General features: G+C 36.0%; 1 protein-coding gene across 1 annotated transcript in view; it reads right to left on the minus strand.

Annotated features, from left to right (window-relative positions):
- The window catches only part of si:dkey-233k19.3 (dynein axonemal heavy chain 11), a 73,945-nt gene that overhangs the window by 35,817 nt on the left and 10,919 nt on the right, over window positions 1-27,209 (minus strand). Inside the window, exons 19-49 of the mRNA XM_058746703.1 lie at window positions 26,504-26,620; window positions 26,256-26,342; window positions 25,991-26,149; window positions 25,818-25,901; window positions 25,540-25,698; window positions 24,700-24,822; window positions 24,498-24,620; window positions 22,852-23,076; window positions 21,361-21,452; window positions 21,113-21,239; window positions 20,306-20,455; window positions 19,629-19,862; window positions 16,393-16,524; window positions 15,989-16,149; window positions 15,158-15,314; window positions 14,738-14,883; window positions 14,541-14,657; window positions 13,559-13,697; window positions 13,386-13,478; window positions 13,105-13,299; window positions 12,921-12,998; window positions 12,243-12,375; window positions 11,989-12,116; window positions 11,656-11,804; window positions 11,400-11,550; window positions 11,185-11,316; window positions 3,350-3,523; window positions 2,342-2,546; window positions 1,787-1,952; window positions 1,589-1,691; window positions 34-273 (exon numbers count right to left, since the gene is read on the minus strand). Of these exons, the coding sequence (XP_058602686.1) occupies window positions 34-273; window positions 1,589-1,691; window positions 1,787-1,952; window positions 2,342-2,546; window positions 3,350-3,523; window positions 11,185-11,316; window positions 11,400-11,550; window positions 11,656-11,804; window positions 11,989-12,116; window positions 12,243-12,375; window positions 12,921-12,998; window positions 13,105-13,299; window positions 13,386-13,478; window positions 13,559-13,697; window positions 14,541-14,657; window positions 14,738-14,883; window positions 15,158-15,314; window positions 15,989-16,149; window positions 16,393-16,524; window positions 19,629-19,862; window positions 20,306-20,455; window positions 21,113-21,239; window positions 21,361-21,452; window positions 22,852-23,076; window positions 24,498-24,620; window positions 24,700-24,822; window positions 25,540-25,698; window positions 25,818-25,901; window positions 25,991-26,149; window positions 26,256-26,342; window positions 26,504-26,620 (4,479 nt within the window). The remainder of the gene's footprint in view (window positions 1-33; window positions 274-1,588; window positions 1,692-1,786; window positions 1,953-2,341; window positions 2,547-3,349; window positions 3,524-11,184; window positions 11,317-11,399; window positions 11,551-11,655; window positions 11,805-11,988; window positions 12,117-12,242; window positions 12,376-12,920; window positions 12,999-13,104; window positions 13,300-13,385; window positions 13,479-13,558; window positions 13,698-14,540; window positions 14,658-14,737; window positions 14,884-15,157; window positions 15,315-15,988; window positions 16,150-16,392; window positions 16,525-19,628; window positions 19,863-20,305; window positions 20,456-21,112; window positions 21,240-21,360; window positions 21,453-22,851; window positions 23,077-24,497; window positions 24,621-24,699; window positions 24,823-25,539; window positions 25,699-25,817; window positions 25,902-25,990; window positions 26,150-26,255; window positions 26,343-26,503; window positions 26,621-27,209) is intronic.

Here is a 27,209-nt window from a genome sequence, read left to right on the forward strand (position 1 = left end):
GTTTAAATTACTGAGCACAGAGGGAACGTTTACCTGGAACAGCCGAGAGAGATCCCACAGGTTGAAGAGATAGTAAAACTTTATAGAGGTGGGGAGGAAGTGCTGCAGCACCCTGTCATGGAGGGCTACAGCCGCTTTGACCACAGCTGGACCACTCCTCACCACAGCTGGGCTGAACGGCAACCTCTGCAGGTGGAAGCTCAGGATAGAGCCAAAGATGGATCTGAGGGTCTCACTGCTGGCTGTGCCGACCGCTAACACTGTGAAATGTCTCTGATGAAAATTAAGGTGAAGATTTGTTAGTGATGTCTCTCAAACACAATTTCATATTATATAACATACAATAAACTTTTTTTTACACTACACTTTTTTTGGTAGCACAGTCCTGTTCCTCATGTACATACTATGTACTTATTATAGTAATTACAATAACTAGGTAATAACTAGGTACTAAACCTGAACCTAACCCTACCAGTGTAGTTACCTTCTATTACCAGAACTTTCTTGGGTAGGTACACTGTAAGTACAAGTAAGCAAGTGCAACCCTTTTTTTACTACAATATATTTTCATAGAATTCTGCATTTTTTTAATCAGTGCATTATGTATGGAACAAACAGAGTTCAAAATGTAAAAATGACCCCATTTGAATTCATTAGTTTGAATTTAATTGGTCACAACTCACAGGAGGTGCTGAATTAAGATGAAAAGAGAAAATTGCAAAATTGCTTTAGTAAAATTGCTTAAATTTCATTATTCCATAACATAAATTGTTAATTATTATTTTTGACTAATTATGCCTATTTATCCCCTAATATGTAAAATTTGTGTTTAATATATTAATACAAAAAATTCATATGCTTACTTTAATTATAATATATTAACTTGTATATTAATATATGAGATTAATATTCAAACTATTCTAAACTGTGAAAAATACAGCACCACAAACTGCCCATGATATTTTAAGGAATTGTATGGAAATATATTGCATTATTTATTTATTACATACAGGATATTTATTTATTCGTTCATTTATTCGATTTTTTTAGTATCACAAATACATATTAATGCACATTTCTATAGGTGCTTTAGAAATTGACGATTAATGATTATAAATAGTGCTGTCAAACGATTAATCACAATTAATCGCATCCAAAATAACAAAATTTTGTTTACATAGTATATGTGTGTGTACTGTGTATATTTGTTATGTATATGTAAATACACACCCATGCATGTATATATTTAAGAAAAATATGTTACGTTTATAAATTAAATATATTAATACATAATATAAATTATATGAATATTAATGACATATACATGTAAAGAAACGCAAATATTTTAAAAATATATACTGTTTGTGTGTATTTATATATACATAAATATACACAGTACACACACATAAATTATTAAATAAATACAAACTTTTAATCGCGATTAATCGTTTGACAGCACTAATTATATATAATATTTGCAAATGCCAAATATATGGTGTGTATGACAACAAGTTTATATTCAGTTCTGAATGCTGCACAACAACACTACATGTGCAATAAAGAAGCTCCCACAAAAAAATTCAAATACCTGCAGTCTGGGGTTAATTGTAAAGCTCCCCGATGTTGGATTCATACAAGAGAGATAATGGGTGTTGTGTATGTCTTTCATTGTTAACTTGTGACTGTCATACCTAGAAACAAGACAGAAAATTGTGTTATAGAGTGTTTTGACAAGTAATATCTCTCTTAAGTGGAATAAATGAAAGAAACGTTGATGTTGCGTAACCAGTGCTTGTAATCCAGATGCTGGCGAATGAGAGCATGTGGCTGAGAGGTCCCATAACTGTCCACAGCTGCCATGTTCATGTCATCGATGAAATAGATGAGTCTCTTGTTTATCGGGGGTGCGTAACTCCTGCCAGCTTTTCTCTCGAGAGGTTTCTCCATTACCTCTGATAATAACAATAAAAAGCATTGTTTTAAAAGAACTGACTACAAATTTGCATGAGGCATCGTTTTCAAAGAAATCCTATAACTAGTACAAGTGAAATTCACATTTTACACAGTGTTACAAACATCTGGGATACATTTGAAATATTCCTATCAGTCCATAAGAGCAATTCTTTTTTTGTCTAAAATTTGTATGGCTTGATATGTATGAACGACATCTATTCAAGTACACCCTGAGGAACACTTGGATGGATTCACTGGATTAACTTATATCTATTATTACAATAAAGGGATGTAATGAAATTTGGTATATGGACCACAAGGAGGTGCTGTTCTACACATCTGAACACCTTTTAGAGAAATGTGATGAAATGCACACTGTTACACTCACTTTGCAGCATGGATGCAGTGATATGAAAGTGAAGGGGAATTTTTGCGGTTATGAAGTTCTCTGGTAGTGTTTCCAGAAGGTTCCTGACCAGAGCAGATTTCCCAGTGCCTGCTCCACCAATCAGCATAAGAGGCTGAGATGTCTCCAATAACATGCGCATGAAATACTGCAGTCTGACCGTCTCAACTGTTGGGACTAACACAGACTGTAGACAAAAAAAAAAGGGGGCATTTGATTACTTAAGTCATATTCAGCTAATCTAAATCAACAAATAACACTATAAAATCAATCAATCTATCTATCTATCTATCAAAATCAATATAAAAAAAACTTTTTGATTGTTTTAAAAGATTTCTATCTCAAAAAATGCTGTTCTTTAGAACTTTTTCATTACAATATCTTAAAAAATGCATCAAAGTTTTCATCAGTGGTGTATATATAATTTATCCAATGTTTAATCGGTGATGAGAATAAAGGATAAAAACATTTAGACAATTAAATCAGTTTAAATACTTGTATTTAAAAGTTCACACTTTGAGTGAACTTTTATGAACTTTTAGAATATAGTTCTGCAATGAGACACGACAAACCTGTAGGCCCAGTTCATCACTATGACTACCCTATTATCAACATTATGTCTTTATCTTCCAAGTATAAAAACAGAAACAATGGCCTCACACACACACACACACACACATAATTCTGATTACGCTGAACGGTAATCAGATCCACAGCTCCTCTGACTGCAGGTTCAGCTCATGATGGAGGGAGGTTGTTTTCTCTGAATCTGTTCACTGACCCACTCTAATGCACTAACTGCACTAAATTAGCATGCCATTATTCTGAAATTAAAGTGGTTCTCTGTGAGAGTGAATTTTCTCAGCACATCACAAAGAAATATATTGTGTTGACGTTGTTCTGTATGTAACAGGAAGTATTAGTGTATTCCAAGAGTTCTTACATCAAACTTAGACTTCAGCTTCCTACAATACATGATCCTGTCCTCACCTGTACAGGTGTATCAGGGTCCATCTCAAACATGAGCATCCTGTTGGTCCATGGCAGGAAGCGTCTGGAATGAGGATCTAAATAGTAGTCAAACACAGAACCCTGTGCTGGAAACTTCACACTCTTCATCTCTTTGATCCACCACTGACTGAACTCAGCCCGATAATCATGGAGCTGAGAGATAAAAAAAAAGACATGCTAAAGTGCTATAAACATCCATATTATTTATATATATATATATATATATATATATATATCATGCTTGTGAAGGATCCATTTTAAGATGATCTTAAAAAGATAAACTTTTTTTTAATTAACTGATATTTCTATCAAAAAAAAAAAGACTATGGGTGATTTTTAGACTATGATCTCTCCTGTGACAAACAGTTTAGGCTCAGCTTTGCTCAGATTCAGAGAAATATTTGTGTGGAAAGTATTAACAAATAAATCAAAACTCACTTAAAATAAATATAAATATATAAATTTTCTCAGTTTCAGTCTTGGTGTAGTTTTTGGGTCCGTGTACCTTTGCTTCCATTCGTTTTTTGTTTTTTAACCCAGACCAAAAAAATGAAAAAAGAACGGTTATTGTATTTTTAAATGCTATGCTGAAAACCAAAACTGAAATTAAAACCATACACACAAAATGTTACCCGAAAAAGTAAAATATTGACTTCTTTTCAGATTTTTTTAAATGAATTTTTGCACTTTTAATAAACATTTGAAAAATTCACAAATTAATATAGAAAAATGTCGATTTTAACTGTTTTTCTTTGGCCAAATTTAGTAATGCTTCTCCTGCACGTTCAGTTGAGAACTAGAGCCATCTTTGGAACAATGCAGAGACTTAATACAAATATTTTTAAAATAGACATAGCAGAATCCTGGGAACTTAATCATCATGAAATTATATACTGGGATATAATTTTGTCAAAATTTTGTGTGCTATCTGGGTCACGGTATCGGAGAGGACCATGCATGGTTGCTCAAAGTACAGTAGGCTATATCGTGTTAGAGCGCTACACATGGTTTAATATATGGGGTAAATATAGAAATATATAAAGTTATAATCTCCAGATACAGGCAGGCCTGGTTCCTGAATAAAATCACTGAGGGTGCTTCTGAAATCATTTGAAAATCTGAAATCATTGTCTTTTTTCCCCCTTCTCCCAAATCAGATTATAATAGCTATTAAAATAGTTCAGTTTTGTATGTAATGGCAAAGTGATTGTATTTCGTTTCGTTTTTTTATTAGGCTAAGTTAATTTAGAAAAACGTTTGGAGCATTTATTTTATTTTTTTTGTTCATTAAATATTTTTTTTTCTTTCTTAAAATAACGACCAAGCGGCCAGCGGCAGACCGGCAGGCTGATCATAGCCTATGTTTGATCAATTTAGCCTTTTCAAATAATCACGACTTGCCTAAAATAAAATCTATAGATATAGCATACTGAAACAGTTCAAGCATACAACAATGTTTAAACGTTAAACCTAGATAAATGCGCGCTGCATCCTAGTTTGTGCAGAGAGTGGAAGCTAAAGCGCAGGACATGGAGGCGCCAGCTCAATCAATTGCATTTTTTTCAATGGAAACAACTTACACCGTAATTTTTGCTCATAAAGATAAGAGTAATACATCATTCAGAACTGTAAAGGGTCTACTTTTATTTGTGTGCACTCACAATATCAACAAAATGTCGTGCTTTTAAGAAAACAATGATGCGCTTTCTGCTGTCTCGTCTTGAACAGGAGCGCTTCACAAAAATGAACCGAAAGTCAGCGAATAGGCTACATGCCTCACAGACATGATAAATATATCTATAGAAAGCTTTAAATTGCTACTTAACGAAATAAATCAAATCGATAACAAAAACTCTTTCATTATAATCCGTGAAGATGCACTTCTCTCTAATGAGGAGATGGCGAGTCAGGATCATCATCTTCAACTTTGCGACTTTGACTCAGAAAACACTTTATTAGTAAATAATTCAAATATCTCCTTACTATTTCCCCCGGACACATTCATTATACTGGGGCTTTGCGGCAAGCTTCAGCGTATTGCGTGTATTTGAAGCAGAACTCTTCATCTGTTGCTGCGGGACTCTAAACACCGTCGAGCCGCTCGCGGCACGGTCTCGTGTTGTTTCCACCAGCGCGGCAATTTTTTTCATCACTAATTGATGGATGTCTAAAATATAAAAATAAGGAGAAGGGCCCGAGGCCCGGCCCGAGGCCCGGCCCGGCCCGCGTCTGAACTATGACGTGAAAATTGGCCCGATCGAAGCCTGGCCCTAAAGGCGTAAAAAAGTCGGGGCTGTCGGGCCCGGGCTGAAATGCAGGGCTCTAGCATTCCCCTCGGTAGAAATCACGTTTCCCCCTCGGGGGGCTGAACTGAACTAAAAGCATGGCCACTCAGGAAATCAACATAAAATGTCAGTTATCCTATTTCTAGCTTTACGTCTTTGCTTTAACTGACCTTCTCTTGCTTTCGTTTCGTTCCCGCTCCTGTAGAACTTGTCCAGGATACAGTTATTTGCAAAGAAATGGGCTATCTAATGTGTATTTCATACATGTTTTTAGGCATGAAAAATTATTAAGATCATAAAAATATCGAAGCTAAATGTTTTCATAAAACAGTTATGGTAGCTACGGCAGTAGCGCGAGAGGGTGCGTCTGTATAGAAACACTCAAAAAAGGTAGAAATTAAACTTAGCATTTACATACATTACAAAAAAATTAAAAAGAGCTTTATATCATTTTTACGATTTTTAATGAAATAGGAATTTTGAATAATGACAATTAGTTTGTTCCTGCTTATTCTATTCATCAGAGTTTGAACCATTATAGAAGAAACCGCATTTTCCGTATTTCATTTCTGGGTTAAAAAACGAAAAATGAATGGGCGCAAAAGTACACCGTCCGTGTATTCGTTCATTCGTTTTTGATTTAAAATTGAAAATAGAAACATGAGAAAACGGCACCATTTTCGTTTTTCGTTTTTTCAAAAAAAAATGAAAAAACAAGAAATCGCCTTGATTTGCCGTTTTTACATTCAGGGGTTGAAAATGGATAAACAGCTCGAATGTTCGATTTTCACATGTGGGAGGGAATGAAACGCCCCATTTCACTGATTGGTCAAGCAAAAATGAAGCGGTGCCGTCATCATGTCGTCTTCAGTTTTGTGCAACAGAATAAAAGCATTTATTGACAACTCCTGCGTTCATCTCCCTCTCATCAAACAACCAGACTAACAAGTGGCTTGACACAAACCATACTGGGGCAGCGCCTAGACAAGGGCTTTACTCCTGTGTAGGCATAGATTCTCTATGGCAAATATTAGGTGCTTATTGCAGAAATATGTATGTATCTCAGATCTGCCGCCACGTTACCCTTTTAGTCTATTTCTTTGGCTCACAGCCCATTTTATTTAGCTGTCCAGTTATCAAAATCTGTGTGGCAAAGCTGCGTGACATTTACAGTGAACATTTACATTATAGTGAAGTGCAGACCAGTATTGATTTTAGCGTGAGTTTTTTTTTCATTGAGAAGTTTATATGATACTGTCATTATCTGACGGCATGTTACACATGTATATAATGCATGCTATTTTTATAGAAAAGGGCATTTTTCTAACTTTATAAAATATGTCTGTCACCTTTAATATTAAATTCCTGAATTTAGTCAATATTTGAAAAATATGACATTATAGGTGTTACCAATTAAATCAGTACCAGGCAAAGCCATCTTTGCACTGTGGCACAGAAGCTGCATCTTAAGTTAATGTATTTACAGAATTAGTGCTGCTCAGACAGTAGTAAATGCATTAACACAACAATTTCATTATGGAATGAGATTGTTTTAAACAAAAACATTTTGAGTAGCCTACAGAAATATGAAATGAGTGACAAAATGAAACAACTGGATAGGCTACTTGAATTACTTGAAATAGATCGCCAGTAGGTGGCAGCAAGTCATTGTGTTAATGAATGAGTCATAGAGTCATTAATTAAACCGATTCGTTCAAAATGCTGATTTTTTTCAGGAGCAAAGCAAATGGGTCATTGAACCACTCACTCAAACGATTCATTCAAAGACTCGGATTCATTCAAGAACGAAACGCCTATGTTTTAAGTCAAATAAAACAGACTGTTTTGTGTCTAAAATTAAATCAATTTATACTCATTATTAATGAAACTGTACTGTCTAAAATAAAAGTTATGACTGCTGGATATACTAAAATCAATACTGCTCTGCGCTTCACTATAAAGTAAATGCATTCGTCCAGTGTTGTCCAGTGCGTTACGCAGCTTGCCACACAGATTTTGATAACTGGACAGCTAAATAAAATGTGCGGTGCGCCAAAGAAATAGACTAAAAGGGTAGCTGCAGATCCGAGCTACATACATATTTCTGCAATAAGCACCTAATAATTGCCATATAGAGTTTATGCCTACACAGAAGTAAACCCGTTCATTTGTTAGTCTGGTTGTTTGATGAGAGATGACATGTAGGAGTTGCAATAAACACTTTAACAGCGGAGGACTCGTCTTCTGTTACACAGTACTGAAGACGACATGATGACGGCACCGCTTCATTTTGCTTGACCAATCAGTGAAATGGGGCGTTTCATTCCTCCACATGTGAAAATCGAACATTCGAGCTGTTTATCCATTTTCTACCCTGAATGTAAAACGGCAAATCAAGGCGATTTCTTGTTTTTTCATTTTTTTGACAAAACGAAAAATGAAAATGGTGCCGTGTTCTCATGTTTCTATTTTCAATATTTAATCAAAAAAACGAATGAACGCAACGTACACGGACCGTACACGGACCTTTTTGAATCAGTGTACCTTGCATTCATTCGTTTTTTTATTTAAACTTGAAAACAGAAACATGAGAAAACAGCACCATTTTTGTTTTTTTCAAAACGAAAAAACAAGAAATCACCTTGATTTTCCGTTTTTACATTCAGGGGTAGAAAATGGATAAACAGTTTGAATGTTCGATTTCCATGTGTTGGCGGAAATGAAACGCCCCTTTCCACTGATTGGTCAAGCAAGGATCAAATGGTGCTGTCATCATGTCGTCTTCAGTTTTGAGCACCAGAATAAGAGTCCTCCGCTGTTGAAGTGTTTATTGCAACTCCTGCGTTCATCTCCCTCTCATCAAACAACCAGACTAACAAATGGTTTGACACAAACCATACTGGGGCAGTGCCTAGACAGGGCTTACTTCTGTGTAGGCATAGATTTTATATGGCAAATATTAGGTGCTTATTGCAGAAATATGTATGTACCTCAGATCTGCAGCCACATTACCCTTTTAGTCTATTTCTTTAGCGCACCGCACATTTTATTTAGCGACGGCATGTTACACATGTATATAATACATGCTATTTTTATAGAAAAGAGCATTTTTCTAACTTTATAAAATATGTCTGTCACCTTTAATATTAAATTCCTGAATTTAGTCAATATTTGAAAAATATGACATTATAGCTACACTGTGAAAGCCATCTTTGCACTGTGGCACAGAAGCTGCATCTTAAGTTGAATTTAGATGCATTTACACAATTAATGCTGTTCAGACGGCAGTAAATGCATTAACACAGCAATGGCATTATGGAATGAGATTAATGTTTGAAACAAAAACATTTTGAATAGCCTATGTTTTAAGTCAAATAAAACACACTGTTTTCTGTCTAAAATGAAATCGATTTATACTCATTATTAATGAAACTACTGTCTAAAATAAAAGTTATGACTGCTGTGTATTCACACTAAAATCAATACTGGTCTGCGCTTCACTATAATGTAAACGCATTCGCCCCGTGTTGTCCAGTGCACGCAGCTTTGCCACATAGATTTTGATAACTGGACAGCCAAATAAAATGTGCGGTGCGCCAAAGAAACAGACTAAAAGGGTAATGTGGCTGCAGATCCGAGGTACATACATATTTCTTCAAGCACCTAATACTTGCCATAGAGAATCTATGCCTACACTAGGCATGGGACGATAACCAGTTTCAAGGTATACCGCGGTTTGGAAAATTCACAGTTTCAAAAATTTTTCGTTATACCGTTCCTGCGGTATGCACAGTTTTTTTTACGTGTCGTCAAAGACGGAAAGTGCAGGACTCCCTCAGTTGTGAGCAGTGAAGAGCGTAACGAGTCACACGACCCCTCTCCCTCTGGATAGCGGTCAGTGAGAGTAACCTGTGTGTAGCATGATGGCCGAATGAGGTGAATCCCTGGAACTTTTTCCCCCGTCGAAAAAGGCAAAGTCTGCCGTATGGGAATTTCTCGGGGAACATAGACCAATCATGTGCCGTACACAACGATGTTCCGTACAGATGACGGTTTGGCACCGAAACGCTAAATAAATACTTCCAGGTCGTACACAAACGATATATCTGTGTCATCTTCATTTCTCCCTCTTTCACCCTCAATCAAGACAGAGACCCATTCGCCGGTTGTTTCAGTGTTGAAATAAATACTATTTGGCTTTCTACCGAGGCAGATAACATACCTAATGGTAGAACCTGTCCTCCAAAAAAAACCGACCCTATAGGTCGTTTGTGCAAGCCCTTATTACGACCTATATTTACGTTTTAAAGTTAAGCGCCCTCTAGCGCGCGTAAAAATAATGACAGTCTCGTGTTGCGTCTGTCGTCATGAAATGACGTATGACTGTCATTACCAATCAAAATGTGTGTTTATTTAAATGCAATGTGTGTACTTCTTACACCGATCTCACAGTATTCGTACATATTTTACTAGATGGCTAATTCGTACGAATGACCACACCTAACCCTACCCCTAAACCTACCCCTTACAGGAATCATGCAAAATCATGATTTTTAGTGCACATTTTATGAGCGCGTGCATTCTCTGGGATCGAACCCATGATCGCATGATCACGTAATTACATATCGTCCTATAACGCAATGCTCTACCAACCGAGCTACACGAAACCCGAACTATAACGATTATAAGGATTTTTTTTTTTTTACAGAAAATAATTTATTTATGCTCTGATTATTGTTGAGCTGCAGGTTTAGGCTCACTTAAGTGACTGCACGTAATTTAATTAACAAGAATTCAATTATTTATATTAACTAGCCTGACATGTTTACCGTTCCAAAATGTTCTATATGTTTCTTAAAAATAAAATGTATTGTGTTCAGTGGAAAAAACTTTGTTTTTTACCCAGACATTTAAAAATAACATATTTTAGAGCTGTAATCGCAATACTGTCATACCGTGAAACCGTGATATTTTTTTTATCTAAGGTTATCATACCGTCAGAATCTCATACCGGCCCATGCCTAGCCTACACAGAAGTAAACCCTGTCCATTTGTTAGTCTGGTTTCCTGCAGAAACGAAATGCAGGAGTTGCAATAAACGCTTTAACAATAGTGGACTCTTATTCTGTTGCACAGAACTGAAGACGACATGATGATGGCACAGTTTCATTTTTGCTTGACCAATCAGAGAAAAGGGGCGTTTAATTCCCTCCCACATGTGGAAATCGAACGTTCAAGCTGTTTATCCATTTTCTACCCCTGAATGTAAAAACTAAAAATTAAGGCCAATTCTTGTCTTTTCATGTTTTTGAAAAAACGAAAAATGGTGCTGTTTTCTCATGTTTTTGTTTTCAATATTAAATCAAAAAAACTAATGAACACAACATACACAGACCTTTTTGTGTTTTGCATTCGTATATTCCCCCCCAAAACGAAATTAAATTAAATGAAGCAAAACAAAAAACAATACAAAACACCAACACAAACAAAAAAAACAAACAAAAACACAAAATACAACAAAACAAATACCTGATCCTGGAATGTGGCTCCACCAAAAGCCCACACACATGCGAACACAAAGTATGTCTCATAGATTTCCCGTGGAGTGGCTGCCGGAATGTTCTCTGGAGTTAACAGACAATCCAACAAGGAGCACATAGTCTGAGAAAGAGAGAGACATCAGTAAAGATTTGAAAAACCACAGTATAGGCCTGTATGAATGAGTATCTGTGCGAATGGTACACCTGAACCATGCTGTTCTCAGTAATAGGAATGATCGTCTTAAAGGAGCTTCTCATTTTTTCAATACAGCGAGGGATGTATTTGTCAAACAGAATGGTCAGGTGTGCTCTCTCAGTTTGTCTCTCCCTCCGATCAATCCAACTCGTAACATACCTAGACATTGAAGAAAAAGAGGCTGTTCAACTTAGCCTGATCCATCACAAATATGAGCCACTGTGAATTAGATGGTGTAATTTGCACAGAAAGTGAATTTCTCACAGGTTCCAGCTAAGCTCCTGAGGACTGATGTACAGGATGCCAGCTCGGGACATGGTGGCAGGCGTGGCATGTTTCAAGTGGCTGATCTCAAATAGTAGTCTCATCGAGGGAGTGAGTGGGATACGTTCATTATTAGCCAGAGTAAGAACCTGCACAGACATGCACAACATAACTACATCATTGCCAATATTCATAATTCTCTGTTTGCTGCAACAACTTTGCAGTATTGTTCAGTGGAGTGTTTAAATGTGTCCAAATGCAATTTTAGTGCTCCAGATTAATCAGCTGGATGCAAATGTCCTCATTAAAACATGCACAAACTGTGTGGGGTACCTTGTTGTCATCCATGACAGTGTTGAGAGACTCAATCCACATGGGGTCAATGTCTCCATCCAGAACAATCCACTTTGGCCCCGAGTGAGAGTTACTGGCTTGATCCCGCATGAAATGCGACAATAAACCTGCCACATGAAGAGATTTACAATCTCAAAGTCTTACTGGGGAGAATGGATCTCATGTCTAAACTGTAAGTTATGTACTGTGAATTGAACAGGATCAGCTCTACAAAACACTGGATGCTGATGTACCATCTTTCCATTCCCGAGTGGCTGGATGAAAGAATCCAAACAGTTCATCATTGCTTATAGCTTTTGGGTTCAGATCATTCCAGAAAGGCTTCTTTCCCATGTTGAAGTAGGTTTTGTGAAGTGTTTTCAGGATCTGTTTAGAGATTTTTTTGTGATTATAGCACACAAATTTACTAACTTTCTATTTTAATTTTTGCGAAAAAATTTTTTGGGTTGTTCTATATCAGATCATGTGAACAATTTTAAATGAATTGTACTGTATATATAGTATATGTATGATACCATGTATATAATATATCAATGAATCAATTAATAAATAACAATATACAATAAACTTTAATTATTTGATAATATTCCGATTGCTGGATTCTAGTAAAACCAAAGAATTTAGCACAAATAATGAATATATAACTACAGAACAATATAAATGATTTCACACCTGTGCAATATGTTTACAAAGCCATGAAAATGAAAATAAATAAATTAAATAACTGTCCACAAAACTGGCAAAATAATTTGTTTGCATGACAATTAATTATCAGGCAAAATGTCAATCTAATAGAGAGATATTTAACATTATAAGAATACTAAATACAAGTAACTAGTGGATTCATTCAAAACATCAGGGAAAGTGGACAGTGGGAAACAGGTTTGTATTCATGTAGACTGTGTTCTGACCTGGCTTTTTCCAGTCCCAGCATCACCAACCACAAACACTGAGTGATGAACAGATAGAAGCTCGTCAAGCTGAACAACCTTCATTAAAAATTTCATTAAAAAAAAGTGGTTAGCAAGGAATCTAAAACAGTATGATAACTTAATACTAAACACATGATGATACACTGTGCAGAGAGTTTCTTACTTTCAGAACGAACGTGTCCTCAGGTTGAAGCTTTAACTCTAGACTCGTCTGACGGACTATCTGCTCAAACTCTGCATCAGTCCGCCTTTCCACCTCCAAACCAGGGAACAAATCTCTAATCAGACCCAGGAACACTGGAACGTCTTCCAAAACGATCTTTGGCATGTTGAAATCTCTCAAAGCCTGCATCAACACCTATATAATGTAAAAGGAAGCGTTAAAACACAAGGCTGCTTTATCTATAGAGCTATGCATCAAGCACATAAACAAATTTCCATTACTTGATCTTCTGGCCTAGTCCGATCTGCTCTTTTGAGAGCTCCAGCAACCACCAGGACAGGTTTGACAGCACGCAGTCCCCAGTCATAGTGATCCTACAGCAGAGAATATACATGTAGTTCAAGAGTGGGGCACAAACAGGACAAGTGGCACCTTTACTCTCAGCTCAGCATACCTGTTTAGAGAGCAGCTCCTTACAGAGCCTGTAGAGGGTGATGAACTTGTTGCCCAGAACCTGAGCGTTCTGAAATCCCTCAGACATCAACATGATCTCACAGATCAGCTCCATGTCAGGAACCACCATTGCACACGGCCTGCCAAACACATTCATGAACTCCTCTATATACTGCTGATACAGTGTTTAAAGAAAGGACATCATCTATTTTACACAACATGTGACATTAAATACATTCTAATGAAGCTGGTGCAAACCGCTTAAATCTAGTCTTTTACTTTGTTTTTCATGTTATATTAATTAATTTTAGTACATTTTACTCAATTTTTTTGTTGGTCAAACTAATATTTCATTTGTACATAATTATAATATTAACTGATATTTATAATATTAATATTAACAACATTCCAAAAAATAAAAAAGTAAGACATGTATTAATTATATAGTTAATAATTAGAGATTGTTTAATATGTATATGGGGGTATGTAGGATTTTTGAAAAGAAATTAATACTTTAATTCAGCAAGGATGCATGAAATAAAGTGATTAAAAGTGACAGTAAATACTTTAATTTAGTCATAAAATCAATGCTTGATAACTTTCTATTTATCGTAAATATTGAAAAAATGTATGGAGGTTTTCACAAAAATAGCATTTCTACTATATTTTTGACCAAATAAACACAGCCTTGATGAGCATACAAGACTTAATTTCAAAACAAAAATTTCTCTCTTTTTAACAGACATTCATATATAAATTTTTAAAAAACTAATTTAACATTTGTTTATTTACTCATCTATATATCATTATTGGCATCAATGGCATGATGAATATTTTCCATCTTTTTCGATGACTACATAAAAAAATATCATAAATATTTGACTGCATAAACATACACATTTTAGCTAATGGGTTAGGTTGAAAAAAAATTTTCTTTAAAAAAATAAAAATAAAAATGACATTTTATTTGGATCAAGCTGTACCTGAAAAGTGCTTTGAGGTTCTCTGGTAGCTCAGTTCGTCCAGCATATCCAGGGTTCATTGTGATGAAGATCCCAACAGAGGGTTTCAAGCTAATCTCTTCCTCTAGGAACAGAAACCTGCAGGGGACAATAGTTAAAACATGCCTAAATAATTCATATGAACCATTCAGAACATCTAAAAATGAAAGAAAACTTACCTCTTCCTCTTGTTGCGAATGGCATCCTGTATGGTCTTCACCTGTACTGCCACCACTGACAGCACTTCCACAGCGATTCGGTTAAACTCATCAAAGCAGCCCCAAGCTCCAGTTTGTGCCAGGCCTTTAAAGATGTTCCCTATGGACTGAACGATGACACAAGTGAAGGAAACACTTCACTGTGTCCTCTGTTAAAGACTTAAAATAACTAAACCAACAGTAGTTAAGGACAAAACTAACAAAACAAAACCAACAGCTAACTGTGATAAAGTTTCAAACAATCACTCATTGATTTCCTTCCGTTAAGAAGCAGAATCCTATTCGACAAAGTAATTACATGCATTAGGAGCTCATCTGAAGTGTGAATACACTCATAATTGTCCTGAGGTTGCTGAGTCCCATTTCTGCTGGTATGTTTACCTTATAGTTCATCTGCTCAGAGCAGTTGAAGACGTACACCATGACCCCCAGAGCTCTGCCCAGGTCTTTAGTGGTTTCAGTCTTTCCTGTGCCAGCCGGTCCCGCTGGAGCACCGCTCATCGTCAAGTGCAGTGACTGAGTTAGTGTTATATAGCATCTGCAATTAAAAAAATAGATACACTTATGGTGAGGCTTGTTTATAACATTAATAAACATACTTTTCACTTTTTTTTTCTTTCAAAAGTCATAAACATCATATCACTTCCATCTCAAATTACTGTATGCTTTGTGATTAACTGCATTATGTGGTGGAAATGATGCGGGTGGGAATGACTTTTCAAACATTTTTGTAATAAAATGCCTCTTCTGATGAGTTACAGCTAATTTCATTATGAAATTTTCATAGCTAGCATGGTATGTATGTATGTGCGCATAATTTTACAAAACCAACTATGTACATAAAGGTAATTTTAAAAAAGGACCAAAACAAAGGTTGAAGGTATGGTTAAAAGTTTCAAAGAAGAAAAAAAGAATGTTCTTCTTCAAAAAAGAAAAGAAATTTATTTTAAAGAAAGAAATTTATAAATTTATAAATCTAAATAAATGCATATTTAATAAATGCATATTGGAATGCACATGAACTACTGATCTGTTCGGTAAGACTTATTCATGAAAAATGTTATAAAGTGTTACTACAAAAATATAATAGATAAATCTTGTTCTGTTGTTTTATTTTTTCCCCTGTATTTCCTTAATACTACATAATACATTTTCACAATTATGTCAGATTAGTTTAGCTTTGTTAGTGCAAACCATTAGCTGTTAAGTTACCTGTCTGTAAGAGGTGTAATGACCAGACGAGGCGTGTTGCCCAGATATTCATAAGAATATCGAAATTGAGCATCACATATGTTGATGAAGCAGTGGTTCTGTTCCTCATCCCAGCTGTGACGGAGCTGAGAAACCCAGGCAAACGCCTGAGCACTGCTCACCTGGATAAAATGGTCTCAAACACTTAGTAAAACAACTCCGAAAAAGACATTCCAGCACTTCAAGAGAGAAAAAAATCTAAACGCTCCCAACTCAATTAATTAATCAATTACTGCTTGTCAATTTAAAGCCCATTAAAATAATGACTGAGTACCAAACACCACTAAATGATTTAAAACAAGGAAACAGAGCATCCTTTAGTCGACATGATCATTATTTATGAAGCGCAGTAAACATGACCCAACCTTCTGAGCGATGAGTTTGGAGACCACATCTCTGGCGTGAACATCTATGGTGCACAGGGTCATGATCTTCTGCCTGTCACCCGGGTTCAGTTCCCCCAATAACATGTTTATCAAGGAGTTTAGCTGGGCAATCTGGAGAAGCAAGGCAGATATTTCAGAGTTTCAGAGGGCACAATGATGGCTTGTGAGAGCATACAGTGAGCTTTGTGGCCCCTGCTTACAGTAATTATATCAATTTACATGCCAGAGAGAAGTGGATGGTAATAACTGCACTGACAGGGGCTCAGGGTCATGTGTTCATCAGAGAAATCCCCCCACGTTTATGGAGCAAGGTCATATATTCCAGTTGGGAGGCCAAATAAGCACAGAGCTCATTTATCAATGTTGGGGGGAACTGCGAGTGTGTAAGACTGTTTGACTATGAATAAGAGCGGCCAGCTGGTGTGTGTGTGTGACAATGAATGAGAGTGCTGGGCCAATATATGTGTATGTGTATGTCTGTGTGTGTGTGTGTGTGTGTGTGTGTGTGTTTGAGTTGGGGGGAGGCGGTTAAGAGGCGATACCGTGGATCCCTGTCACAGACAGGCAAATGAGATGTAATCTTCCTGCCTGTATTTGGTGTAAAAGCAGCTTAGGTTGTACTGCATTTATCACCCCATGCTGTCTGACAGCGACTCCAATCAGGGGCTTGAAGGGAAAGAGGCAGATTATTCAAACGCCGGCCAAGGACATGCTAACCTTCTCTGCGCTTGATGACAGATCCTGACGCTGCAGGGACGATATGGACATGCTTGTGGCAGTCTACACGGATCAGCACTATTCACTTCATCATACTTATAGTGAAGAAGCAGGAGTATGTTTTCAACGGCTTCATCATTGCCTCGTTCATACTTCAGATGTGCTCTATCTGTGCCTGAAAAAGAAGTCTGGCACTGCCTAGAAAAGTAAAGGGTCTATATAGAGGAGGAGGAAGGACTGGTGACTTTTAGGATCTGCAATAATGTAAATCTCCTGTTCAAAATGAAAGGGTCTTAAGAGTTATTTGTTCCTGAAATGGACAACACATGGCATGTTTTTGATTCACTAAAATATGGGCTCATAAGAATAATTTATTTGTGAACCAGACCACATAGGCTACAATTTGTTTTTCATTCACTAAAAAGAACTGGCTCATAAGAGTTAATTGTTTGCAAACCAGACTACAATTGTTGCCCTGTATATTTCTGATTCACCAAAAAAGTAATTTGTAAAATAAAGTAAAGTAATTTGTTAATGAACCACACTAAACTGTTTGTGCGGTATGTTTTTGATTCACTAAAAAGAACTGGCTCATAAGAGTCATTGGTTTGTGAACTAGAACCCTGCATGGGCCTCAAATTTAGGCCCTAGCCCAGCCCTGGCCCAAGACGCTTAGGCCCTAGCCCGGCCCTTGTCCGACAGCTTATCAGAATTACCAGCCCGAGTCTGGCCCGAGTCTGACCCGAGCCCATCTTTTTTTTCCCCTTCTTCCAAAACAGCTTATACTACTGTTTCAGCTATTAAAATAGTTCAGTTTTGTATGTAATGGCAAAGTGATTATAGTTCATTTAGTTTTTTATTAAGTTAATAATTTAGCATTTTTTGTTCATTAAATATAAGTTTTTGTTTTTTAAAGTAGCGACCAAACGGCCAGCGGCAGACAGTGAGTTAATCATAGTCTGTTTGATCAATTTTGCCTTCTCAAATCATCACGACTTGCCTAAAATAAAATCTATAGATATAAAACAGTTCAAGCATATAACAATGCTTAAACGTTAAACCTAGATAAATGTGCGCTATATCCAATAGTTTGTGCAGAGAGTGGAAGCTAAAGCGCGCTTTGCAGGACATGTGCGGTCAATTGCATTTTTTTCAGTGGAAACAACTTAAAATATGCCATCATTTTTGCTCATAAAGGTAAGAGTAATACATCTTTGGAACTGTAAAGGTTATTTTATTTGCGTGCACTCACAATATCAACAAAATGTTGTGCTTTTATAAAAAAAAAAAAACTAAAAAAACAATGCGCTTTCTGCCGTCTCGGTCTTGAACAGGAGCGCTTCACAAAAATGAACCGAATCTCAGTGAATATATGCCTCACAGACATGATAAATATATCTATAGAAAGCTTTAAATTACTACTTAACGAAATCGAAAACAAAAACTCTTTCATTATAATCATAATCCGTAAAGATTCACTTCTCTCTAAAGGCGCGTCTAATGAGGATATGATGAGTCAGGAATTGGCAACTTCAATGAACCACACTGCACTGTATGTTTTTGATTCTGGCCCAGAACTGGCCCATAAGAATAATTTATTAATGAATCATAGTACACAGGTTGTGTGGCATGTCTCTGATTCACTAAAAAGAACTGTGAGCATAAGAGTTATTTGTTTGCAAACCAGACTACAATGTTTGACCTGTATGTTTCTGATTCACCAAAAAAGTCTTATAAGAGACATTAGTTCATGAACCACACTAAAAAATAAACCACGTTTTTTATTCACTAAAAAGAACTGGCTCATAAGTGTAATTTGTTTGTGAACTGGACTACACTGCTTGTACTGTATGTTTTTTATACTACACTACTTATGTGGTATGACTTTAGGCACGTTCGACTTGAAGCAGCGCTGCGCAGAATGATCGCTGTGTGACATCAAAGTACCGCGAGAGCAATAAGAGAGCAGATGGATTTTGACTCACTAAAAAGAACTGGCACATATAAGTAATTTGTTCATGAATCGCAGGTTGTGTGGCATATCTTTTATTTACTAAAAGGAATTGGCATGTCTTTGATTCACTAAAAAGTATTGATAGTCAGTTTTCATGAACCATACTAGTTGTATGATATGTCTTTGCTTCACTAAAAAAGAACTGGCTCATAAGAGACATTTGTTTGTGAACTGGACTACACTGGTTATGCTGTCTGTTTTTTGTACTACACTACTTATGTGGTATGACTTTGACTCACTAAAAAGAACTGGCTCATAAGAGTCATTTGTTTGTGAACCAGATGACACTGGTTTGCACTGTATGCTTTTTATTTAATAAAAAAAATAAATCCACTTAAGAGTCAATGTTTTCAGTGTGAACACAACTCTGAAAGAGACATCTCATTCATGAACAAGAATCTATTCTGTGTCATTCATTCAGTCGATTCACAATTATGAACGTGTAACAAAAGTGTGCAATATACATACAGCATGACCGACTGACCTGTTTTTTGTTGTAGTCTCTGAGCGCAGTCTCAAAACCCTCAGCCAGCCGCTCAAATGCAAGATTCATGTCAGCGGACCACCAGATCTGAGAGGCGGTGAGAACCACCTGAGCCGGCAGCTCCAAGACCCAATGTTCCCGCGAACGTTCCTCATAGACGACCACGGCCTCAGCTATGTGCCTCCTCATTCCCTCCCTCATCACATCCTCCAGACACTTCAACCAGAGCTCAACCTGACAGGAAACAGCTCACTCCGTAAGAAATAGTCATACAACAACATTGTATGGTTACTCTTACACACTCTTATATTAGGGCCGGTTATTTACAATTTTTTTTTTTTGCCCTATATAATACCATGTTTTGTAAATGCTGGGATATCCTAATTTTTATATTATATAGTTATTTCTACCTGTATGTATATTTCAGAGTGTAATTGGTGTATATGTAGTTTTAATTAAACCCATATTTAATTAAAGAATTGTATTATTTAATTAAAATGTTTTATTGTATTTAATAGATAAATAATCAACATATTTTAACATAACATTTATATTCATACTTAATAAAATAATTTTCCTTTTTTAAAGTTTGCCTTTAACATTTTTTAAAAAGTTACAACTTTAATATCTGAGTTTGGTTTAATTAGATGCCAGTTTGATTTGAATGTGGGTTTTACCGGTCCAACGCAGTCACACGGTGAATAGAATGGAACATATTCTCCATCTCTGCTGAACATTCCCACCGCTGCTGTGGCCTTCTCCCCCTCCTTGTCAGAAAACTCCAGATCAGTCATACTGTCAAACAGCTTACCCAGGTGACAGGTAACCTAAAAAGCAATGAACCATAAAGCATTATTTTCACAGAACAATATACTGTACACAGTACCTCTGTGAATCAATCTGCACACTTATGTATGGTTAAGTACGGGCATATCCGTAGATAATGATATGATTGTGGATGTATTTGCAATTCTTATTATAACCGAGGTACAATGAGAACAAGATGAAGCACTTTAACCCTGTTCTGGTTGAACGGTTCAGGAGAAAACCTGCACATATGTGGGAGGATCGGCTCAAAGAAGGAGGTGGCCAGGGTCAGAATCAATCCAAGTGTAGAACTTTCATTTTTTTTTATCGTAATGATATTTCACAGCGAAGCGCTGCCCTTGGAATTATCACCGTGATGATAAAAAAGTGTAATCATGGAGATAAAGGTTACTGTATGCAAATGAGAAGAAAGATGAGGAAATATGGTACAATGTAAAATATATTTCTGTGAATCTCGGTCACCGTTATTACAAATACCAGTAAAGACTGCATACTTTATAGTTGACCTGTTTATGGATTACTGTAATACTGAAATGAGCTGTATAATTAGAGAAATCTGAAACTAATTAAACTTTCAAACTAATTCAAACTAATAGACAGACTGTTATATGAAGTTAAATGAAGTTAAAGTTAAACGCTAACTAATACAGCAGTACCTGTCTGGGCTGTCTGCCTTTAGAAAGGATGTCCAGTAAGTCTGCTGAAGACAGGAAATAGAATCGCGGGAAAGCCATTCTCTTGGTCTCCAGGTATTTGGCTAGTGCCTTCTCACATACAGCCAGTCTAGAATGGATCACAAGAAATCAACAGAATTATCTATGCATCTCTCTTGAAACAAGCGTAACCATACAATGTTCTTAAAAAGAGTTTACTTATAAAGAGTAAACTTAAAATTTTCACAGACCTCTTTTGCAGATCTTCAAGCATCGGTAGAAGATTGGGCTTGTTGGTGGCAGCAATTACGTTTTTTGTTTTGCCACGTTTGAACATAAGGTCCTTCACACATCAATACACAAAAGTAAATATATACAAGTATTTAGATACTTGGCAAATGCATGCACACTGTAATGTTTTCATCATTATAACAACATCTTTTATCTAATCTTTAATTTAATTCAATTTAAATAATGCCTTGTCGCACTTTATATTTGGTGTCTTTAACTACTATTTACTTATGTCAAAAAAATTATTGTTAGTTCCAATATACTTGAAAAAAAAAAACTTTTGCTGCCATTTAAGTGGGATATGGTTAAGGTTATAAACAGGTTTAAGGTAGGTTTAAGGGAGGGTTAAGGAGTCAAAAATTAATTACTGATGAAATTACATGAAGGTATTTTTTTAAATATAACTATAATGTTTAAACGTGCATACACAATAAGTGCACTGTATCAAATAAATAATTTAAATATTAGCATGTAGTAGTTAAAGACACTTAATAGTTCAAATAAATTCAACATGGTCAAAAGTGAAATGAAAGTCATTGCAATTGGTAACTTTTACAAGTTTAATTTTAATATGTGACCCTGGACCAAAAAACCAGTCATAAGGGTCAATTTTTTGAAATTGAGATTCATACATCATCTGAAAGATGAATAAGCTTTCCATTGATGTATGGTTTGTTAGGATCGGACAATATTTGGCTGAGACACAACTATTTGAAAATCTGGAATCTGAGGGTGCAAAAAAAACTAAATATTGAGAAAATCGCATTTAAAGTTGTCCAAATTATGTTCTTAGCAATGCATATTACTAATCAAAAATTTAATTTTGATATATTCACGGTAGGAATTTACAAAATATCTTCATGGAACATGATCTTTACTTAATATCCTAATGATTTTTGGCATAAAGAAAAATCGATAATTTTGACCCATACAATGTATTGTTGGCTATTGCTACAAATATACCCGTGCTACTTATGACTGGTTTTGTGGTTCAGGGTCACATATATGTTTAATACTATTTAATATAATATAAATATTATTATATTAATAATTAACTTATTTTACTTGCATTTTTAAATTTTTGCAACTTCAAGGTTATATTTTATCAGTACTTGAGGTCCTTAGGAATTAAACCCATGAGCAAGGCATTGCCTCACTGCTCTTACATACTATACAGTTTATAACAATAATTTATTAATCTGTACAGAAAAAAAAAACATATCTTGTTTTTATTATGCACTTCATGTTATGTTTCCTTTCATTTCAATAGAATCTTTACATCTTAACATTTCAAAATGAGCTTAATCAAAAAAGCAACTGACCCATACACTTATCATTCTGAATATCTTTTATGTTCAACAAACCTTTACAAAAATCACATAGCCTACCTTAACCTTAAACTTTCCATGCAGGACACCAGTAATCAATGCACGAGATGAATTCAAGTATACCTTAAAGTCAGAATCAATGGAGCTGAATTGATGTGCCTCATCTGGCAGTTGGTGGAGAATGTCTTCGGAGCCCATGAAGATGCTCTCCAGGTGAGCCCAGGTCCTCTGCACCTCCAGCCACAGCAACAGCACTGAGTCAGCCCGAGTCAGCTGGGCTTGTAGCTCCAACACCTGCCCATGGAAAAACGCCGCCTGCTTACTGTGCAGCAACACCTGCAGCTGCACCTGAGAGAGAAACATATAGAAATGCATATACAGAGTCAGCAGCCACCAGGTTCAACAGTTTCTTGTACAGTTTCATATAGTTATATTTTATGATCTAAGTTGGTCCTCCTTAAAGGGATAGTTCACCTAAAAATGAAAATTCTGTCATTACTCACTCACCCTATTGATATTTTGATGAAATCTGAGAGCTTTCTGACCCTGATATGGACTATTTTAATGATGTCCTTACTACCTTTCTGGGTCTGGGAACATTTCAGTTATATTGCTCTCTATGGAAGGTCAGAAAGCTCTCTGATTTCATCATAAATTTCTTAATTTGTGTTCCAAAGATGAACGAAGGTCCCACAGGTTTGGAACGACATGAGGTATTTTAATTTTTGGGTGAACTAACCCTTTAACTGATACCACTCATCTGTTAGTGATTCAGACTCCAATTAAGACACAAGAGCATCAGCGTGAAATTGGAGGCACACAATTTTCTAAATTTTCATTAAAATTTCCCTTTACTAAAACCACTGGAAAAGCCAAATCATTTAAAATAGTATCTTATGCTTGCATTGTTAATGAACATATATTGTTTGAAAACAACTTAACAATGAGTCTGAAATGACTTGACCTAACCTCCAAATATAAAAAAGGCATGTTTAATTTATTTAAACGCCAAACAATTAATTTGGGTTTTTTCTTTAGAGAAAATAAAAGCATTGTAATTAGTGCGAATAAAAAAGAATAATTATTCTTATAACGAAACTATTGGAATTTAAATTTGAACTTTTTAAAATCATGTACTGAACTTGAGTGGATGTCAATGTATGAGGAGGGTAGGGAAGGAAATGGGGAAATTTGTTTTTGATGTACTGTACAAAATAAACAAATATTAAAAGTAAAATAACATTTAAAACATGATAAAAACACAAAACATAGTTCACAGCCTAAAGTTCAGATCACATTTGGTCTTCCAAAAGTAATCCAAAAAATATTAGAGTTTTGGTTTCTCCAGCACAATGCTGCCTATGTTGTTTTTTTGTCCATGTTGTGTTAGTGCCCTTCTGTTGTCTTTAATGTTTTCAGACATGTGGGTGTAAGGGGGCCGGTTTCGCACAGACGGCAGACTTATTGTCAACAGTGATGTGTTTGGCTAGATTTTGGCCCCTACACATACAGCGTGATAACAAAGCCAGCAATGTGTGGTCTCTATAAATCAGACGTGTGAATACAGGCGGCTGACAATGAAAGATCGTTCTCTCGGCATAGTGGGATGGTCTTATAGAAGGAGATAAAGCCCCTGGCCGCACCAAGCTTATTTTGCCAAGCAACAGCTTGTTAACATTTTCTGATATGCTAAGTGAGCATGCTATCAGTGTAACATTTGGTTCAAACCATCCAGCTAATTCCATGTGACAATTCAGAGATGTTTATACCTGACTGTCCTCCAGACTCTCAATAAGTTCATCACTGCATTTCAGCATTGGTGTAGCGGTACGGTAATGCTCTTCATAAGAAAACTCCATCTGTGTCCACATCTGGCTGATTTCAGTCAAAACCTTTAAGTTAAATGAATAAACCATTACTCTTATTTTCAAAAATGTATCACAGTAAATAAAGTCTTGTGAGAGATCGAACCTTCTCAGTGGACATCTCTTTGAATGCTCTCCCAACTGTACTGTGCACCACATCTTCATATCTGTGCAGCTGCAAAGCCAGTAAATCCTCAAGAGTTGTTTCTTCAGATAGAGTGAAATCAACCTAAGAGAACAGTATAAAAAACATGTGAAAACTAATATTGAACATGAGTAAAAAACGATGAAAGAAATATCACTTGTCATCATTTACTGGCCCGCATGTGATGTATTGCACTAATAATAATAATAACTATTATTATTGTTATTATTATTATTATGGTGGCTGTTTTCCAGAAAAATATGTAAACATCCCTAAAACAATATACAAATATTTGAGGAGCAAAATTACATGATAATAGGTGTTGTGAGGCTATCTCATATAAAAATCTGATTTTTGGGGGGATTTTGAATCGACTATAAAAATTAAGAAGGAAAAGTAAAAGTGACAGTAAATGTATATTTTTTTAAATGTTTAGACATTTTTACTGAAAAACAACTTTGATGTGTTTTTTTTTTCAACATCACTGTATTATTTCAGTCATTATTGTACTTTTATGATGATTTTTGGTCATAATTCACTTTCATTTTATGTAGAAGTGCAGCATTACTTTGTTGTGTTCAAGGAAAGAAAGAAATTCCTGACTTATATAAGAAAATATAAAGATAAAGTAAATAATAAAATTGCTAAAAAATATCCTTTAATTGTTTAAAACTAAAATTTTACCATGAGTGGTATAAGGTTGTTTAATCTACACATTTGAAATAGTTCATAAAATACAGTACGGTAAATATGTTTTCCGGTCTCTAAGATAAATAGCACATTTGCCACCCTCTTTCTCACCCCAGTAGTCCTGACCAGCTGGGCCCAGTGTCTGTCTCTCATGGCCGGGTTCAGCAGCTCTGTCACAGCCCTCAGAGAAGCCAACAGATCCCTGAGCACACAGTCCAGACTCACATACACGTCCCAAACACGGGCCTCTTTATCAAGAACCCGCATTTCCTGGACAGACATGAAGTCAGATGTTAGAAACACACAGAGCTGATAGACAAGAACTAAAAACCCTTCCAAAAAAAGATAAATTTTGGTGCTTTCTAGGACACTGATACAAACATTCTTACTTTTGTAAACCTCCTCAGCTCTGTCTCCATGTGTTCTACATTGATCTCTCTCCATATTGTCCCAGTCCATTTTGCTATACTGCACTGTGAGGATGCAGCATTGGGTTAAGTGGACAGTTCAAACAAAACTGAAAGCTTAAGTATTTTATTTTCTGAAAAAATGAAATCACCACCTGAGCACACAGCAGCAGATCCCAGAGCTGTTTCAAAACAGCAATGTCTCTCTGACAGAGCTTGAGCTGCTTAATATCAGGGCTGCTCACTTCAAACAGTTTACAGGACTCCTGGAGATCTGCGTTTTCTTCCTCTAAACCCAGCATCTCCCTGTGACACTAACAAACACAGCATAAACACAAGGTCAATGTACTGTATGTAAATAAATGAAAATGACTTCTGTGGTGTGATGGTTTGTTTGAATTAGAATAAATAATCATTTACTTTATCCAGGCGAGCATATGGTTTCTCTGTGTTGTACTGGAGAGGAGCTTCTCTTTTAAACCTTTCTCGAAACTGATTTAGCTTTTTCTGTGAAGAGAGACATGAATCAGCAAAAACATAAGCTTATTTATCCTTAAGTAGCAATAAAAACCTTCAGACTTTTAAACCCAAAAACATTTAATTTTGCTTAAAGAACTGAAAGTTTACAGTTGAATCACTATTAAGCCATCAGCAAATGAAAACCTCACCTCAAAGGCCACACACTTCCTGCGGATAACGGCCACCTCTGCAGTATGAAGAGAAGCAACCTCATGTTTCACTGTCCAGGCCAACTTCTTCATGTTGCTCCACTTCTCTGGCAACTCCTGATACAGTTAAATACATTACAGTTGAGTAAACGTTCCTCATCCAAAACATTTTAATAATGCAAGTAATGCAAGCATACAAGTGCATCTCAATAAATTAAAATGTCGTGGAAAATTTCATTCATTTCAGTAATTCAACTCAAATTGTGAAACTCGTGTATTAAATAAATTCAGTGCACACAGACTGAAGTAGTTTAAGTCTTTGGTTCTTTTAATTGTGATGATTTTGGCTCACATTTAACAAAACCCACCAATTCACTATCTCAACAAATTAGAATATGGTGACATGCAATCAGCTAATCAGCTCAAAACACCTGCAAAGGTTTCCTGAGCCTTCAAAATGGTCTCTCAGTTTGGTTCACTAGGCTACACAATCATGGGGAAGACTGCTGATCTGACAGTTGTCCAGAAGACAATCATTGACACCCTTCACAAGGAGGGTAACACACAAACATTCATTGCCAAAGAAGCTGGCTGTTCACAGAGTGCTGTATCCAAGCATGTTAACAGAAAGTTGAGTGGAAGGAAAAAGTGTGGAAGAAAAAGATGCACAACCAACCGAGAGAACCACAGCCTTATGAGGATTGTC

The sequence above is a fragment of the Onychostoma macrolepis genome, chromosome 16, assembly GCF_012432095.1.
Source record: "Onychostoma macrolepis isolate SWU-2019 chromosome 16, ASM1243209v1, whole genome shotgun sequence".
Classification (NCBI taxonomy): Eukaryota; Metazoa; Chordata; class Actinopteri; order Cypriniformes; family Cyprinidae; genus Onychostoma; species Onychostoma macrolepis.